This window comes from Echinops telfairi, unplaced genomic scaffold, assembly GCF_000313985.2.
Source record: "Echinops telfairi isolate 266 unplaced genomic scaffold, ASM31398v2 ScPeMD7_27;HRSCAF=92, whole genome shotgun sequence".
NCBI classification, from domain to species: domain Eukaryota; kingdom Metazoa; phylum Chordata; class Mammalia; order Afrosoricida; family Tenrecidae; genus Echinops; species Echinops telfairi.
Genome location: NW_022103924.1, coordinates 2,071,736 through 2,091,788, shown reverse-complemented (window position 1 = coordinate 2,091,788; position 20,053 = coordinate 2,071,736). Strand labels below are relative to the sequence as shown.

The following is a 20,053-nucleotide window of genomic DNA, read 5'->3' as shown; positions in this document are numbered from 1 at the left end:
CAATTGTGAGCATGCTCTTTATTTATTTATTATTATTTTTAATTGTCAACAGTTTTATTATCATGTAGTTTACATATATGTCAGTGGTTTAGTCATATTAAAAAGAGTTGTTTTTTCCCCATTTTTAATGCTTTCTTTTAGATTGAGGTTTTTCTATGTTTTGCCTAGTCATTGTTGGGTTTTTTTTTTTGTGTGGGGGGGCGCTTCCTGTTTGTTTTTTATGATTTTCTATCTATAAAATTCAGGATAGGAAGATCTCTAGAGATAATAACTGAATTGATAATTGCCTAGGGGCATGGCAGGGGAGTATGGGGTAGCTAATAACAATGAGTACTAGAAATAATTATTCTCAAATTAATTTTGGTGATGATTGCACAGATTGGATGATTACATTGTGTGATATGTGGAGTATATGCCAATAAAACAATTAAAAAAAAAGAGTTGTATACCCATCACCACAATTACTTTGAAAACATTTTCTTCTTTCTAGTACTTATTATTAGCTTCCCATAATCTCCTCTACTGTAACCTTAAGAAACTATTTATCCATTTACTGTCCCTATAGATTTGCTTGTCCTAGATTTAATATAAAGGAAAACATACAAAGACAAAACAAAACAAAAACTCAACCATAATAACCAAAACCCCCAGAAAACCTCTATATAAATTAAGCAGAAAATAATAAAAACTAAAACAAATCTAAAATGGATCACAAGGAAGAACAAATTATAAAGTTTTAGAATTTAACTTAAAACATCTGCCTTAGTCCACTTTCCAATGCACTCTGTCTGATAGCAAGCTAGTCACATCCCTGGTCAGTAGTCAGAGGGAATTCACCAGAGGCTTCTTCCACTTGGGAACCCTGCAGAAATATCTGTAACTGTGACTTCTATGAATATATTTATGTGCACACATATATCTTTATTTCTGTGTATTTATTATTTCTACTCATTCACATGTATGTAGAAAAGTTAGTGAAAAAGTATTGCTATTAGGGTCCTGGTCATACATGCATGGGTTTATTCCAAACAATATGCTTAAACATGTCCCTGCCATCAGTGCAAATGGAATTTTGACTTTCACTGCCCTTCATAGCCTTCTGCAAACTGGGTGCTCAGAATTTAAGCTCTAATTTTGTGTTCTTGTGTTCTCCTCCAGTCTTGCATTTTGTTATTTGCAACTCTTGGATAACACAGGCTGGTGGACTTCTATGTAGACTTAACTGATACTTTAGTTAGATGGCTATTTGTTTTAAGACAAACCTCTTAAGACCCTGGATATTATTCTTTCTGATAGATACTATCTGATTTCTTCATCATACTTTACTATAGCACCCATATCTTCAGTGACCTCTTCATGAGAGCAGGGATCGAATAGGGCCCCACAAGAACTACTTTTTTTTAGATTAGAGATATGCTCTTTAATTGCGTTCTGGCTATGCTATTTCTCGTGCTCTCTTTTCCCTACCATCTAGCTTCTCATCTTTACTTTCGTTTAAATATTGACTTTTTGGTCTCATGTACAGGGGACTGTATTCTGAGCACCAGTCTATTATTTTGCTAAAAGGTGACCTTCAAATAGTTTCAGCTCAGGGAGACGTCAGGGAGTCCTCTAATTTCACTTGGTGCAGTAAGTCTGGACTTTAAGAATTTGAGTTCTGTTCCTTGTTTTCCTTCCATCTAGTTTTTGAGGATCTATCTATTATGGCCCTAATGAGAACACTTTTGGTGGTAGAAGGGCACCCTCTTGCTCTTCTCAGCTCAGGGTAGATGAGGCCATGGCTCATGTAGCCTTTTAGTCCAGTAGAGTAGTTTCTTCTCTGAGATTTGCTTCTTCTCTCTCTTTTCCTTCTGACTAGTACTGACTATTACTTGTAATTTAGTTGGTTGCTTGCAAGATTGCAGGTACTACTCACCTCAGTAAGATGCAGAACATGAACTTTTTCTGTTCTATTATGCCATTTGGCTGAATTTTGATTAATTGACTAAGTTGAGATTTAAACCTTTAAACTCAGACAACCAATTTTCTAAGTGGTTACATCTGAGAAATATCTATAACCGTGACTTCTATGAATATATTTATGTCCACACATGTATTTATGTTTGTGAGTACTTCTTACTTCCACCATTCACATGTATGTAGAAAGGTTAGTGAAAAGGTATTGCTATTAGGATTCCGTTTATACATGCATGGTTTTATTCCAAACAAAATATGCTTAAACATGTCCCTGTGATCAGTGGATAACTGCAAATAAGGTGTCTCAGTAATACATTTGTTTTAGAAACACAAAACTAAACAAAAACATTTGCTGCTGAGCCAACGCGGACTCCGTCCACCGAGGCTGGAACTGTTCACAGGAGTAGAAGAAAGCTGTCGAAACCGGCAAAGCAGCTGGTGCTTTCTAACTGCCACCCACGCAGATCGCAGTCTAACACGTAACCACTACACCACCAGGGCTCCTGGTTTTATTCAGGTACCTTAAAAAACAAAAACAAAGTCCAATCAAAACTGTGCCTTTTGAGGGGGATCTACTGGGCCAGTTAAATTGCAGGTAGGAAGGCTACTTGGCAAGGAAAGTGTGACTACTGGGGGATCCCAAATGGCTACTTTTGATAGATTTTCTTTAAGGACACAGGACAAGCATGGGGGTTTACAAGGAAGAAGTTTTAAGAAAATTAAAAAATGCATTGGTGAGAAAAAGGCCCCAAAAAGCCATGCAGAGAAATGTTTTTTTCCATCATGACAATGCACCTCTTCATTCTTCTCGGGTACCAAGCTCTGTTTTATGAGAGTTTTGTTGGGAAACTACCCCATCTACCCTCCAGCCCTGAGCTTCCCCCTTTTATACTACTTCTTGCTCTACAAATTTAAATATCATTTAAAAGTAGCACAGTCAGTGTCCCTGAAGGATGCCCAGATCGCCATTTTGACATGGTCTGAATTGCAACTAGTTGAAGAAAATTGTAAAAATCTCCAGGGGACAGTTTGGCAGATAGAAACACCACCTTCAGAAGTGTATAGACCTAGATGGAGGATATGTGAAGAAACCATAGCTTCATATTTTGATAATTTTGTTTAATAAAGTTTCTTTGATTTTATAGCAATACTTTTTCCTTACTCATTACAGACCTGTACTTCCTTCTACATAAACCTATATATTATTTTTAAAAATTATTTTTGCTATGGCTGCCAAATTATTTATGTCCTATTCTTTATCACAAACATTTTTTCTCTTATACACTTCCTAGTGGCATCATTTACATTAGTCAAGTTGTGCTTAGTATGCCCACATGCAGCGCTGCTTTCTTCTTCAACAAAATATAAATATTTATAATATAGACAGTGATTTTTGCATCCCTTCCCACATCCCTATTAATCACCAATTAAAGTTAGTTTCTGTATATATGAGTGAGTATCCCCCACCCCCTTACACACACACAAACACACACATACATATATAAAACCAGAATTGTGCGGGGCAGAGTATACATTTTTCCTGCTAGGTGAGCATGGCAACTCAATCTGAGCAAGTGTACCCAGTGGTGTCACCTGGGAAGGTTCTCTGTGGTCACAGTGAATTATTTCATATAAGCACTTTTGCTCGAACCCTGTTTCTTTTGTTTTTGTTTTTTAAATAATTTTATTGGAGGCTCATACAATTCTTATCACAATCCATATATACATCCATTGTATGTCAAGCACATTTGTACATTTGTTGCCCTCATCATTCTCAAAACATTTGCTTTCTACTTGCGCCCTTGGTATCAGCTCCTCATTTTACCCCCTCCCTCCCTACTCCCCCCTCCCTCATGAGCCCTTGATAATTTATAATTTCATATCTTACACTGTCCAATGTCTCCTGTCACCCACTTTTCTGTTGCCCATCCCCCAGGGAGGAGGTAATATGTAGATCCTTGTAATCGGTTCCCCTTTCTACCCCACTTTCCCTCCACCCTCCGGTATTGCTACTTTTACCACTGGTCCTGAAGGGATCATCTGTCCTGGATTCTCTGTGTGTAACAAAAAAGGCCTGATTTGTGGCAGATGGGATTGGTTTTGCCACCACGGCAATGCACCTGCTCATGCAGCCATTTCAGTGCTCCAGTCTTTGGCAAACAGCAGCATGCTTCTCTTGCTCCATGCACTGTATTCACCTGACCTCGCTCTGTGCGACTTCTTTTTGTTTCTGCAAATGAAGAGGGACATGAAAGGACATTGACTTGATGAAATAGAAGAGTTGAAGAGAAAAATGAGGTGAAGAAAAAATGGTGCTGTCAGCCATACACACTGATGAGTCTGAAAAATGTTTCTCAGAATGGAATTGCAGATTTGACAAATGTATTAAGTGTAATGGAGAGTACTTTGAAGGTGATAAGGTTGTTTTGTAAAAAAATATAAACACATAACTTTGAATAAACAATTCTGGGTTTTTTGGGGTACTCTCATGTGTATTTCTCTTCTTATAAACTATTTGTCCCTTAATATTTGACTTATTTTGCTTAGCTTTATTTCCTCCAGATCCATCCATCTTATGTTTTGTGGACTCATTGTCATTCTTTGTGGTTGTATTGAGCATACATTGTACGTGTGTTCCAGGACATGTTTTTCTTTTTGCTATTTTGCCAAACGCTGCAGTGAACATAGGTGTGTAGGCCTGCCTGTGTTTTCCTTTCATTAGATCTTTAGGGTATATCCCTAGGATGGGATAGTGTTCTGAGGAGATGCTATGAAAGGCTTTGAGGACTTATTTTCAGAATACTGGGGATTGCTTCAGTAATCATTTTGATACTTGGTTTGATTTATCTGTCTTTTTGGGAATCCAGTTCTATGGATCTTATTCTTGTAATGGAGAATTTTTTGCATTTTGTACAAGCCAGAATGGAATTGGAGAAGATAGAGACATGGGAACTCTGCTCACCTTTTAAAGAAACATAGCTTTGAGGGGTACATACCCACTGCCATCAAGTCTGTTTTGACTCATAGAGGTCCTGTATAACATTTCTGAGACTGAAAATCTGTATAGGATCAGGCAGCGTTGTGTTTCTCCGTTAGAGTGGCTGGTGGGCTCGAACTTGGCGATGTGTGGTTAGCAGCCCAGTGCTTATCCCAGGGCACCACCAGGAATCCTTTGCAGGGGCATAATGGCTTAGTAATTGTTGAAGGAAAATGGGATATTGGTTTTTTTTTTAATTGCTTGTTTTATATTGTGTTGAGATGGAAGAGGCTTGCGTATTTTTTAATGTAAATGAAAAGGCCTCAATTAAGAATTATTTGAGTATGCATCATATGTACAGGTACATATTGGTTACTTCATGTATGCATATCTTCCTATAAAACCCACACATATATGCAGAAATGGGAACACATTGTAACAAAACCGAAAAACAAAACCCAAACCCCACTTGAGTGTATCTCACCTGAATTGAAGAGACCATTTCAAGAACAGATTTGACACATTGAACACTAATAACTGAAGACCAGATGAGTTGTGGGATGATATCAAGGATGCCATACATGAAAAAACAAATGATCATTAAAAATACAAGAAAAAAAGAAAAGGCCAAAATGGGTGTAAGAAAAAAAAACCAACTCTGAAATTTGAAGAAATGATGATGTGAAAAAGCTGAGCAGAAAACTTCAAAGGATTGGTTGAGAAGAAAGAGTTAAGTATTATAATGAAATGCAACATAACGAAGTATTCAAAGACCTGGAGAATCAAAGGGGAAGATCACACTTAGCATTTCTCAAAATGAAAGAATTGAAGAAAAATTTCAAGCCGTGAGTTATGATAGGATTTTATAGGAAGCATCAGAAGACAGTGGAAGGAATGCACAGAGTTACTGTATCATCAATAACTGGTCAGTGTTCAGCCACTTTAGGAGGTAGCATATGCTTAAGAACCAATATATTGAAGAAGTTCACGCTGCCCAGAATCATTCATGCAAAACAAGGCTCTAGGAATTGACCAGTTATGATATTTTATAGATGGATGCAATGCTTCTCGGCACTCACTCCTGCAAAATTTTCGTTAAATCACTATGGGAGCTTTTAGCTTTCTTGGATACCACTGTCATGGATAGACGATTGCCATCAAATTATTTCTGATTTATTCTAATTAACAATAATTTTCAACCTCTTTTATAATCTGAGTTCTTTTATTTTTCAGTTAATGATTTCGCAGCTTTCACTATATTAGCAACTTTAATCAAAATTTTTTTCAAAACTGTGATAATGTCAACTTAGTCATATTATCTTCAGCCCCCAAATCAAACAAGCAATGGCCTTGTCAAAATGTCACAATGAATTCTTTCTTGAATTCTCTTGTGGCTCTCACAGTTTCCACTTAGCTTTACTGCTGGTATCACTCACTTTCTTTGGAGCCCTGGTTACAATATTTTAATCAAATAAAGTGCAAAACCAGCACAGTGATGAATATTTTAACACACTAATACAAGCACCAAGTGTTGTCTGAGCAAGAACTACTTGTAGACTGAAATATTATTACCCCTTTGTTTCTGAGTTGAGAACTCTCAGCTCGTACAGGGTTTTCCAAGTCGGATTTCTGGTTCGGCTATCGAGCAAAGTTAGAACACCAAGCAGATTTTTTTCTAACTTGCTGTTTGAGCTTGGAGCTGTTCAACAAAGGCTTGCTGATTCTTTGTGTTTTTCATCTGTGAACACAACTATCATTATTCCACCATAAGGAATGTTCTGTTTTTACTTTACAGATTAGTTGTATAAGCCTTCACTTTAAATGTGCTGTACATCTGAGCTGCATTTTGATAGAGCTCTACAATGTTAGATTAATATGATTGAATAAGCTAGATTTACAGAAAAATACTGTGTTTCATTTGCTTTCTCCTTAGGTAATACCACTATTAATGCACTTGCCTGCTACCTGAAAGCTTGGAAGTTCTAGTCCATCAAGAGGTGCCTTGGAAGAAAGATCTGGCAATCTAGTTCTGAAAAATGAGCCACTGAAAGCCCCATTCTACTCTGAAATACTTAGGGTTGCTATGAATCTGGATCCACTTAATGCCAATTGTTATGTAGTTGTATACACACACACACACACACACACACACACACACACCAAATTTTGGTGTGTACAACCAGTTATCAATATTGTCAAATTTGATACTGCTTCCTAGACATTTATTTCACCCTCATCCTCTCCCTCCTTTCCCTATTATTAGAATATTATTTTTATGGATGAGAACACATAATACTTATTCTTTTGTGATTGATTTATTTTTCACAAGCATATTTTCCAAGCCTATCCTTGTTATGGCATGTACCAGATCTTCATGCCATGTTTTGCCTATTCAGGCATCTGATGGACATTTGGGTTTTTCTACCTTTTGGCCATTTTGCGTAGTGCCCCAGTGAACATTGGTATAGGTGTGCCTGCTTGCATCGTTACTTTGAAAGCAAGAGATTGGTTGATACATTGTTGCTAAGAGTGGAGTTGCTACATCATATGATAGTTCTGTATTTTTTGAGGATCTACCAAATTGTTTCCACAGTGGTAAGCTACATCAGTTTGCGTTCCCACCGTCAGTGGATAAGGGTTCTAATTTGTCTGCATCTTCTATGCTGGGAAACTATTGTTTTTCTTTTCTTATAATTATTGCCAATTAGTAGTGGTGAGGTTTTATTCTATAATGGTTTTGATTTGCAGTCTCTCTAGTGGCAGGTCGGAACTCATGGTAGTGAGTTTTTTTAGTCTAATGGCTACATCTCACTTACTTTGGACGTATTATTGACAGAGACCAGTCCCTGGGAGATAATATCATGCTTGGTACAATAAAAGATAAATGAAAAAGAGGAAAACTCTCAGTGGGATGGATTGACACATTGGTTGCAACATTGGGATGAAACATGACAACAATGTTAGAATGGTATGTTCTTCATTCCATTGTACATAGAAGGTACCAGCAACAAGAGCTGCAACAATGGTGGAGGAAAAGAAGCCCTGGGGCACTGGTGGAAGTGCTCAGCTGTTAACTGAAAGACCAGCATGGGTGCTCACCAGCCATCCCTTGGAAGAAAGATGTGGTAGTTGGCATCTATAAAGATTGCGACAGTTGTACTCTGTTGTATAGGGTCCTGGGGTTGGGATATTAGTTGAGATAGACTCCACAGCAGTAGGTTTAGTTACATAGTTTTATATTTTGAATCTTAAACTGTATATATATATAGCTTATATATATATATATGAAATTTAAACTATATATATACATATATGTAGTTTATATGTGTATGTATATATATCCCCCTTGTGGTGGTATGTATTAGGCATTGGGCTGCTAACTGCAAGGTCTGTGGTTCAAATCCACCACAGAAAGTAGAAAAAGAGGAAACTGTTCCCATGAAGATATAGTCTCAGAGTTGGAATCAACTCAGTGGTGGTGGGTGCGTAGAATTGTATATACGGTTACTGAAAATTTCCTCCTAGTCTGTAGGTTGTCTCTTTGCTTTGTTGATTGTCAGGGCACGGGACCCCCAACACTCGAATGGGTCTTCAAGATTGACTTTGCAATTGTGGAAAATAATAAAGACAGAAAGACAGCGGGCCACAGGGGCTTCTCATCCCTATGTCCAGCTGAGAGAGTGAATGTATCTTCCAATCGGTATATACGATGGGGGTTACAGATCTGTCAAGAGGCAAACCCGTCATACAGCGAACATATCACATAGTCAATGGCTAATATCATAAGTGGGCCACATAAACAGATGATGAGGTAAATCATCATCTTGAGCTAGTGCTAGTTGACCTTGAATGCCCCTGAACCCTCCCGAGGGGTTTGCTACCTTTTGTGGGTTGGCTATAGAACCTGATTGCTCTTATCTACAAATAACCTCCAGACTCGGAGAATAGCCTGATGCAGGAATGATTCATCCTACATGGAGCTTCTTTATGACAGTTCCTTTATGGGTGCTATCATCATGAGAATGTATATTAAGATTTATTTATATCTCCTACCATGAGGGTCATCCTCCCCTGGAGCCAGCTTTCCAAACCTGTAATTATGAACATGGATGAATTTGCTGCATTTTATTCTCATCCAGTCCCTCATTTTACCATAATTCATAAACTCTATTGTTGAGCTAAAGTATTTATTTTTATTAGTCCCTATTCTGTCTTTTGATATGTGTGCTTTTATTGTCATATCTGATAAGCCATAGTTAAAAATTAGGCAAAAACCACACCTTTGCTTTTTTTAAAAAATCATTTTATTTAGGCCTATACAACTCTTTTCACAATCCATACATACATCAATTGTGTAAAGCACATTTGTACATTTGTTACCCTCCTCATTCTCAAAACACTTGCTCTCCACGTAAGCCCCTGGCATCAGCTCCTCAATTTTTCCCTCTCCCCACTCCCTCATGAACCCTTGATGATTCATAAATTATTGTTTTGTCATATCTTGCACTGTCCGACGTCTCCCTTCACCCACTTTTCTGTTGTCCGTCCCCCAGAGAGGAAGTTATATGTAGATCCCTGTAATCGGTTCCCCCTTTCTGTCCCCCCTGCCCTCCACCCTCCCGGTATCACCACTCTCACCACTGGTCCTGAAGGATTCATCCGTCCTGGATTCTCTGTGTTTCCAGTTCCTATCTGTACCAGTGTACATCCTCTGGTCTAGCCAGATTTCTAAGGTAGAATTGGGATCAGAATAGTGGAGGGGGAAGAAACATCTAGGAACTAGAAGAAAGTTGTATATTTCATCATTGCTACCTTCACCATGACTGGCTCGTCTCTTCCCTGTGACCCTTCCATTAAAGGGATGTCCAGTTGTCTACAGATGGGCTTTGGGTCCCCACTCTGTTCTCCCCCCTTATTCACAAGGATATGATTTTTTGTTCTTTGATGCCTGATACCTGATCCCTTTGGCACCTCTTGATCTCACAGGCTGGTGTGCTTCTTCCATGTGGGCTTTGTTGCTTCTGAGCTAGATGGCCGCTTGTTTACCTTCAAGCTTTTAAGACCCCAGACGCTATGTCTTTTGATAGCCGGGCACCATCAGCTTTCTTCACCACATTTGCTTATGTACCTGCTTTGTCTTCAGTGATTGTGTCGGGAAGGTGAACAACATGGAATGCCAGTTTAATAGAACAAAGTATTCTTGCATTGCACCTCTGCTTTCTTTAAGAATTTTATGGTTCCAGCATTCCTATTTGAATCCTTGATTCATTTTGAATTTGTGTGTGTGTGTGTGTGTTTGTTTATTGAATGATGGCTTCCTTGCCTTCTTTTTTGTTTTTTTTTCTGTATGTATCCAGTTTCCCCAACACCCTTTGTTGAAGACTCCCTTTGGCCTTTGAATGAACTTTGTGCTATTGTTAAAAATCTTTATATTGCAGATAGCTATAATTTAAATTTATTTTAAGAATACTTTTAATTTTATTATTAAGCACAAAGGATATGCCAGCTGAATTTGCTAACAACAACAAGAAAAAATGCCTTAAATCTGACCTTTATATGTGTAAAGAAATTACCTTAATGAAGTTGTTTTTGTTTTTCCTTGTAGATCTCCAAGTTGCTGTTTGGTGTCTTTCTTTTTGAAGTACAGTCCTTAGCATTTCTTGTAGGGCTCGTCTGGTAGTAACAGATTCTTTTAGCTTTCATTTATCAGAGAATGTCTTAATTTCACCCTTGTATTGAATGACAGCTTTGCTGCATATAATGTTCTTGACTGACAGCTCTCTTTGGGCAGTACTTGGAATGTCTTCCCCCAATGCCTTTTCATCTTCATGGTATTGGCCATGGTTGGCCTTTGTATGTTCATTTGGATTGCCTAAGCCTAGCCTTGGACCTAGAACATTCTCTGATTGAGAGGTCAGGAACTGGGCTGCTCTCTCTTTCCAAGTGTATTTTCTGTAGCAGAGAAACGTATTCCCAATTCTGTGCATGCATGTTTACCATATAACATTTGGCTAACTCCACTTCTTTATCTATTCTTGGTTGGGAAGTTGTAGAATCTCCTTTGATTCTGGCAGGAGGGTGTGGTTGGAAGATCTGTTCTGAGATGGGACTGGCTGGTTGGCTGACAACAGGACACAAGTGCTCACTGTTAAAGCTCATTTCACTTTGTCTCTGCTCTAAAGCATTATCCCAAGCACACATAGAACATGAATGAAACCCTGGTCCAGCACGTAGGTTCTGAGGATATAGCAACACTCAATCTCATTCAAGTTTGGTATGTGATATTTCCCTTCCGTTGTGCTGCTCTCCAGACCCCTCTTTATCCTTGGTTCTGTGTTTGATTACAATATGCCTTGGTGTAGTCCTGTTTGGATTTAACTAACCTGGGGCTCATTAAATTGCCCTGTATTGGAAATTTTGGGGTCATTATTTCTTCCAGTCTTCTTTCTCTTCCTTTTCTCTCTTCTCCTCTTGGGAATTCCATATGTGTGTATTATTCTTTTAATAGTATCCCAAGGAGCCTTGGTGGCATAATGGGCTATGTGCGCTGGGTTGCTAACTGCAAGATTAGGGGAATACAAGGTTAGAGAAAGACGAGGTTTCTCCTCTCGTGAAGAGTTAGTCTTGGAAGCCCATAGGGACAGCTCTGCTCTGTGCTGTGTCGCTAATTCAGAATGGACTCAATGGCAGTGAGTTGTTTTTCAAAACGGTAAAGGCTGCATATGCCTTAAGCTTTGTCCAATCCCCGTGTCTACAGAGAGTTCCTCATTTTTTGTTTAGCTTCTCAGCTCCAGTATCTTTGTTTGATTTTTTCAAATTTCTCTTTACTTGTTCTTGTATAATTTTCCTGATTGCTTTGAACTTTTTCTGTGTTTTCCTTTCAGCATTCTTCCTATTGTTGCTTTGAAGTAGCTAATAGTTCTATCATCTTTTCTTCCTTAGGGGTAATTCATTTCACTCTTTTGGTCTTTTTTTTTTTTTTTTTTGCTCCGAGGGGCTGATTAGGAGGCATCGTTCTATGCTTCGTAGGCTTTGTGTTTGCTTGTTGTGAAAGGACAGTAAGCTTTTGGGTTACTCTTTCTGTCCCAGATTAATTTCTATAGCAGAGACATTCCTCCCGTGCTACCTCTGGAGACATGACTGTTCCCCTAGAGTTTGTTTTTATTTTTTATTAGATTAGTATTTTAATGTATTGCAAGTTGTGGCTCCTGACTCCCTTTCTAGGTACACCTCCTCTTATCCTTTTCTTATTTCCTCATTTCTTCACTGCAGGTTTCCTGACTGTATATACTGGCAGTGCTACTGATCCAATTGCCTCATTTCCATCCGCTGGAGATCTTAATCTGGTTACTTTGGCAATAGAGTTCCTCTACCCAGGGACTCTTACTCTACCCCTTCAGTGCCTGCTCCCTCCATCCCCGTTTTGAGTTTACTGACTGTCACTGATTACTCACCACAAATGTTCCCCTCACCCTTTAAGCACCTCTGGTCCCAGCTATCTCCTAAGAGCTGTAGCTGTCACACACTCACTACAAATCTCCCTCCCAAGGGGCAGATGTCCGCCCCCATAGGCAGATGTCTCCTAGAAGGTGTCCTCCCCTTGCCTTCCACCAATGTGGCGCCTGTTGCCAACTTGTCATGTAGCCTCACACACTTCAGGAACTCAGGCCTGGCAGTGCTCACCATGTTTCTCATTACCATTATTCATGGGGACGCTAGTCTGCGCTGTGCTCTTCACCCACCCATTCCCAGGTCTGTTTGCTGCCGCTCTATCCTGCGATGCATGGGAATGCCAGTATGCTCGATGCTAACTGTGCCATTTTGTACCAGCTTGCCTTGTGTGGGTATTCCAGCATGCACCCTGCATCACAGACCTTCTCCATCCCCGTTTCATTGTCCAGATGCTCCAATCCACACCAGGCACACCATGCACCTGTCTCCATTCCAGAGTATTTTAGTTAGTACCTCGGACTCACCTGTGTTCTCCAACCCCGTGCTCCCTACCCCAGGAGCACCATGCTGGCTGGGCTAGGAAGTAGGTTGAGGATGCTCTGTACTATCAGTTTTCTTGATTCAGTGTTCACTTTATCTGCCAACCCCCGAACTGATGCTGAGAGTACTGACATGATTCTTCTCATCAACTCTGGCTACCTTTAAGTACTGTTCTGTCTCAGGTTTACAGAGGTTTACAGTGGTTTTCTTTGAGGCATCGTGTGGACAAGTATTAGCTACCAAGCAACCAGAGCTTACATTTGAACCAAGATTCAACTGATTCAAAATTCCTTGCTCTTCATTATGTGAGATTATGTTTCTTCTTTCTGTCCATCTTTCTCACTAGATTATTCACAATGTTGAATCTATTCATGGATTATATCCATCTATCATAAAACTAGTATTCTTTTATTCTATCTATACTTTAATGTATACAAATTGTACACAAACTGAACCAAATATTCCTTCTCTATGGAGCTTATTTCTTCAAGGAAAAAAATGTGTATAGTTTATTCTAATAGAGGCTGTGAAGAGATAGTTTCTATGGAGAGGACTGAATAAGGAGGTAATATCCCAAATAGTGGGAGAAAGATAATTAATTGATCAGGTAGAATACATCATGCAAGCAGTAAAATTCCTTATTAGTAGTAACATGTATATTTCACATTTATTAAGATAAATGAGGAAATACAATCCTAGTATATTTGTTTCTGTTTCCCTACCAAATCAATGTGTACAATCTATAATCCTCACTAGATGAGTGTGAGTCACATAGACAGTGGAATTTTGTCTTTCTTGATACATTACATACAATGATTGAAAATAACTTTGTTTCCTTCCACCTGCTCTCCCAGGTGATTTCATTTCTCGCTGCAGTTTTGCATAAAAAGGGAACTCGTGAGGACATTGAAAATAATATGCCAGCATTTCTACTAAGAAGCATGAAAAAGGAACCCCCTTCTTGTGCAGCAAAAAAGGTAAACTAGAAATATTCATGAAACTGGCATTGCAAAGGCATCTAGAAACTGTGGTAGTTACATAATCTGGTGTCAACTTGAGACTACTAAGAGTGAAGGGGTGGAGTTTAGCCTGTCAATCAGGTTGCAGCTTGATGACCTCATTTGGAGGCACTAAGGAGATATATAGCTCACTGGAGGTGGGACACACACTCACTCCCTGTGAGACATTCCTGTTGACAAGACACATGGAGCTACTCTAGAGTCCTTGATCTGGAGGAGCCACATTGAGACCCCTGCTAGCACTGAGATGCTTACACCACCACTGGATCCACAGGACTTTCCACCGACTGGCCTTTGATCTTCCTGCATTTGGTGTCATTGCATGTGTTGCGTGAGTTTGAAGAGGAATTTATAGATTGGTATCGGACATATGGGCTAATATCGGACTTATGGACTTGATCTGGGCTGGGATATTTTCTCAATGTACAATTGCTCTTTTATATAAAGCTCTTTCTTGTACACGTATGAGTGTCTGTGAATTTGTTTCAATCTCGACTTAACACAGAAACTTTAAGCTGACATATCTTACAGTATAAGTTTTAGAACATGAAAATTGAAAATTATTGAAAGAGCGATGTGGAGTCTTAGTTTTGTTGTTGATTTTTAATTTTTTGCATTTATCTTTGATATGATCTTTGCTGCCAAATCTGGGGTTTCAGAAGTTTTTAGTATTGTTTATCTGGTTATTTTAAAATGCCCTCTGATATTGTCCAGGTTTGATTGTATCGCTACAGAGTTCAATGTTTTTCTCTTTATTCAAGCTTATTAATTACATGGTTCATATTTTAAATTTCACTTTGATTTTTTTTTGTTGGTCTATTTGAAGTACTTGGAACAATGAGTCTTGAAAGAAATATATTAAATTCCAGTGTTATGACTTTGTGTTTATTCATTTCTTTTAATGCTTATAGGAGTGTTTGTACTTTTGTCATTTTTAATTAATAGTAAATTTTCAGTACTTTTTATATTGTTTTCAGTCTTGATATAGTCTTCGATCTAAATATAGAATCCTAACTTCAAATTTTCCTTCAAAGCTTTATGTAAATAACTTTATTAACTTTTTTTTGCTTCATATTGCTGATGGTGATCTCATGCCAATTCTGACTTTTTCATTGGAAAGCATTGTTTTTGTTGCTTGGAAGTATTTATGAGTTTCTTAAATCTTGGAATTCCAGAAATTTCCCCAGGTTCAATACACATGTTCTTCCAATACATTCTATTGTTTTAGAAAAATACACTAGGTACTTTATGAAGAGCAAGGAGTATCAATACTATGATCAATTTCTCTAATTACTCTGTTATTACTTCATGGTTAGTCCTGCTTATAGTTCCAGCTGATTCCGTACAATTGCATTTTTGTTGTTGTTTTTAGGTTCCTTCAAGGAAAACTCACTAGTTTGATTTTGTTTTTTGGAGGTTCTCTCTCCAAAGGTAAGGCGTCCCTGGGTGGTTAATTGCTTACTAACTGCAAGGTTAGCTGTTTGAATCCAATCAGAGGCACCTTCGAGGAAAAGCCAGAGATCCACTTATGAAAACCACAATGAGTAGTTTTCCTCGGCACATGGGTCACTATGAGTACACATCCACTTGGTGACAACTGGCTTAGGCTTTGACTTCAGAGGGTAAGATTGAACTTCTCAGTTCTTCAGGAATGGCTATTCTCACCTGCTTCTCCTTCCCTACTGTTGTGATCTGCTGACACCCTTCCTGGCACTTTCTCAGATACTGTTTTTTATTCATTCTTTTATCTCATTCAAATAAGTGAATACATGTGCTCAATAATTGTTTGAACTTGAATTCTGGAAGAAAAATATTTGATGGAATTATACTGTTTCCCAGAAATAAATTCAAATAAACACCAAAATTTTGTTTGATGAAATCCTCGAGATTAATTAATATTGGTCCATTGAAAACAGTGTTTATTTTACAAAGAAAGCTTATGAAATAGCTATAGAAATATATACTAATATTTCTTTATATGCTAATAGTAGAATTGTACGGGAATCCTGAAAAATTAATGTATAACTCATTGGTAAAAATAAGTAAATCCTGAAAAATTAATGTTGCAACTCATTGGGAAAAATAAATAAATAAAACATTTAGCGAATTGAGTGTTACAAATGAAAGAGTGGCAAGTTTGAGGTATGTGCATGTGTGAGTGATATATCTCATATACTCTGAACGTTTTTCAAGAGAGTAAATCATCGGAGATTGCATGAAATACATGTTGTATGCCAAGAATACTTTCCTAAATGAAAAAATATATATACATTTTAAATATTGAGTCTTTGATTTTATGGTGTTTGGTTTAGAGTGGAATTCAGTCTTTATGAAAATGAATCATAGTTCTTTTAGAAATATTGCTCACTTTTATGATACAACTTTAGAGATTCTGAGTTAAATTCATAATATATATAAAGGTAGAGGAGGAGGATTTTTCTAATAATTGCAATAGCAATGTCAGAATGAATTTCAGTGGTGATTCTAGTATTTTAGATCTGTTTCTTTAGTTCTTGATATGAACAGATGTTATAAATGATGCTACTGTAAACATCCTTATACATACAGCTTGACAGTTTTTTTCATTGATAAATAAGGGATAAATTCTTGGAACTATAATTGTGCAGTAGGTGTTACTGGAATTGTGGACATGTGCATGTTACATGTTGATGCTATTTGGACTTACAATGGCCCTCTGTAGGGTTTCAGAGGCTGTAAGATAGCTACATCATTCGACCATGGTGTATCTGGTAGTTTTGAACCGCCAACGTGTGGTTAGCAGCCCAACGCTTACATGTTTGTGACATCTTGTTAGCTGGAGTAGAGTTGTCCTAAGAGGCTATAGGAGTTCTGGGGTGATACAGATGGTTAGACAATCAATAGGTTGGTGGTTTGAATCTACCCAAGGTGCCTTGGTGCACAGACCTTTTAAAATGCTACTGAAACACCATAGGCTTGAAAACCCCATGGAGCTGTTCTGTAGTGAACACATTGGGTCACCATGAGTCGGAATTGACTCAATGGCAACTAACAGGAACAAGATATTGTGACAGTTTTTTATTCCCACTTGTACTGTTGTAAAAGTTTGTTTCCATAAATTTTTACCTGCCTGAACTCATAACAAACCAAAATTAATGTCAGTCTGAGAGATAAAAGAAAAATGCCTTTCATCTATTTGGAAGGGACCTGGTGGTGCAGTAGGTTCAATATTGGGGTGCTAACTCAGGTTTAAACCTACTGTCTGTGCTATAGGAGAAAGAGGAGGCTGTCCGCCTCAATGTCTACTTACAGCCTCAGAAACCCTATGGAGCATTGCTGCTCTTGTCCTTTCGGGCCCTTCTACGTCAAAATCAACTCTACAGCAGGCTATGAGTTTTTAAAATTACGTGTTTTGAATCATAGTCCTTGATTCCTTATCTTAGTTTATATATTCTAGATGGTAATATTGTGTTCTAATTATTTATATTACACATATTTCTTCCTCAGCATGTCAGAGTCAATGTTTGACTTGCTTACTGTGTTAAATATTTGTATTTTATGTCCTCAGAGCTTTCTGTTTCTTGATAAGACCTTGTATCTTGTCATTCAATTAACACCAAGTGTTCTATTATTTTGGTTTTTATTATAAATGGATCATTTTATATTTTGTTAGTTGCTTATATATATTAATGCTGACTTTACTTTTGTAAACTCTACTTTTCAATTTCTTCTACTGTTCATAATAGTTGATGTACTACTCATTTAGTTGTTTTAATTATGCTTTCTCAAATATTTTTACTTAATTTTTGTTTTCATTTTTCTTATTCTGTTATTTAATTTGGTATTCATTCATTTGCTATTGATATTTTAAGTGCTGTTGGCCCATATTTTTCTGTTTTAATAGAGTGTTTATAAAGTCTGGGTAGCATTTTTATGGTGCTTTCTGTGTAAATAAAGATTTGGATTTTTTTTTTAAGATTTGGATTCTAAACTGACACTTTTATATATGAAATAACTACAGTATACCAAGAAAAATGACCAATTACGTACAATAGTGTAAATTAATTATATAATTTATAATGATAAATTAATTAAAAATTGATCTCCACCCTAGCCCCCTCCCCAGGATAAAGTTTGCAGAGGCTAAAAGAGAATATATTTTATGGCAAAAATTCACATTTTTGTTTGCTTTTGTCTGTGAGCTTGATATGCCATTTCTCCCTGTTTGGGATCTTGGCTTCAGTTCTTTTGACCTGGCGCTGTATCTACCATACGGTTCCTATGTTGGCACCTTGGTGTGCATGCTTTAGTTTGCTAATTCATTTACCAATCGGATACTTGCTGTTTCCTAAACATGTGCAAAATAATCTGGTAAATATAGTGGTAAATTAAGAATCTCAGTATCTCAAGGACATTAATTTTGTGGTTTAAAGTGCTACCATGATATATTGCTTAAGAACTTTGTAATTAGATAGCCCACTTTCAGCATATTGCTTAATATCGCTATGTACTTGTTTTCTCATCTGCAAAATGGAAATACTAAATATTCCTAATACATACAATTTCTGTGTAATGTCTCTAACACAGTAAAGGCTCAATAATGGTCATGGAATTATTTTTAATACTATCAATACTCTAAACTCATTACATATGAGAGTTCATTTCTTTACATGTGTTTATTGTTAATACTATAATTACTTATATCACAAAAAGTCTTCATGCATTGGGGATCTCTTCACAGTCCATAGTGCATGAATAAGCAAATGTTCAAAGGTTGCTTAGTCACTGGGCTAGTCTTGCTGGAAGAGACAAGTAGGACTCAGTAATCTTTATTTGCATTGTTTAACCTAGCCTCTGTTGATTTTGATTATAATTAAGTGAAATAATTTTACTTACATTTGCATTACTTTTAGATCAGTCTTATCAATTGTATATTAGCTTCAGAGTAAGAAATTGCTCCCAGAAATTCTTTATGTACAGTGACATAGCAGTAAACATTGCTTTTCATTTTACTGTTTGTTATCACTTGCCTAAGAAAGGCTTATTACGTAACTGGAATATTATTTAGTGTGTTTTAGTAAACACCCAGGTCCTTTTTCTTATGTATTCTCCATGGACTTTACTCAATGCTCTGATCTCTTTTCCATCGAAAATGAGTTCTTGAACCATATAATTTACCCCTCACAATTTTGAAGACCAATGTTATCCATAAAGAACATAAAAGAACTGTGTTATTATCTTCAGATTAAAAGCCTTTCTAGAATTGCAGAGGTAATGGTACGAATTTGCAGATTTGCTTGCTCTTTTTTGATGAATGGAAAACTGCCAAGAGTGCTCAGGTAGAACTTGTACCCAGCACTTTTATTTGGTAATACATAAAAATTTAACAAGAACACCATAATTGGACTCAATAGTCAGAGCGCTCATTTTATATTTTAAGGTAGAGTAAAAAGGAGTTCTTAGGATAAGCTTCCAGCCAAAGAACAAAAGTAATTTAGATGAATCATATATGATGAGAAAATAGTCATACTTGATGGTGGGTAGAAGAATAAACCTTCACATTCAGTAGATTCATGTTATGTTCTTTTTCTTCGTCGTCTTTTAAAATCACGGTCAGTGCGTTGACATTTTCCACCTGAAAAGCGGCATATCTGAAATGTTTCATGGTATCATTGCTCTAAAGAAATGAGGATTGGAGAGATGAATGGCCGAGGAAGAGGTTTTTGAGTATTATAACATGTTTGGGTTGAGATGATTACCCAAGAAGAAACGCGTTATACTCATAAAGATCTGCTCGAAAACAAAACAAAACAAAACAAAAAAAACATGTATGCCTGTGGGTGGAAGTTAATGATTCTGAGGAAATTGGAGACATTTTCTGCAGCACTGCCTTTGAGTTGGCAAGGAGAACTAGGAGTAGTGATATCAATTCAGGATTGGCTTTAGACGAGATCATGGGCAGTTTATCTCTTCTATGGTAACAGGTGGGAGAGCAGAATATGTGGGGATATAAGTAGGCTTTTGATAAAGTAGTGCCAACAGCTGTGGAGGCTTACATCTAATTGATTAATTTTCCAGGTGTATTTGAAGAAAACCATCGGGCCTATGTATGCATTACTCACTTGACTCT

At 37.4% G+C, this 20,053-nt stretch overlaps 1 protein-coding gene across 1 annotated transcript in view; it reads left to right on the top strand.

Moving 5' to 3' along the window:
- Positions 1–20,053, top strand: part of ERCC6L2 (ERCC excision repair 6 like 2) — a 158,937-nt gene that overhangs the window by 9,650 nt on the left and 129,234 nt on the right. The window contains 1 exon segment of the mRNA XM_045289426.1: positions 13,780–13,907. Within this exon segment, the coding sequence (XP_045145361.1) occupies positions 13,780–13,907 (128 nt within the window).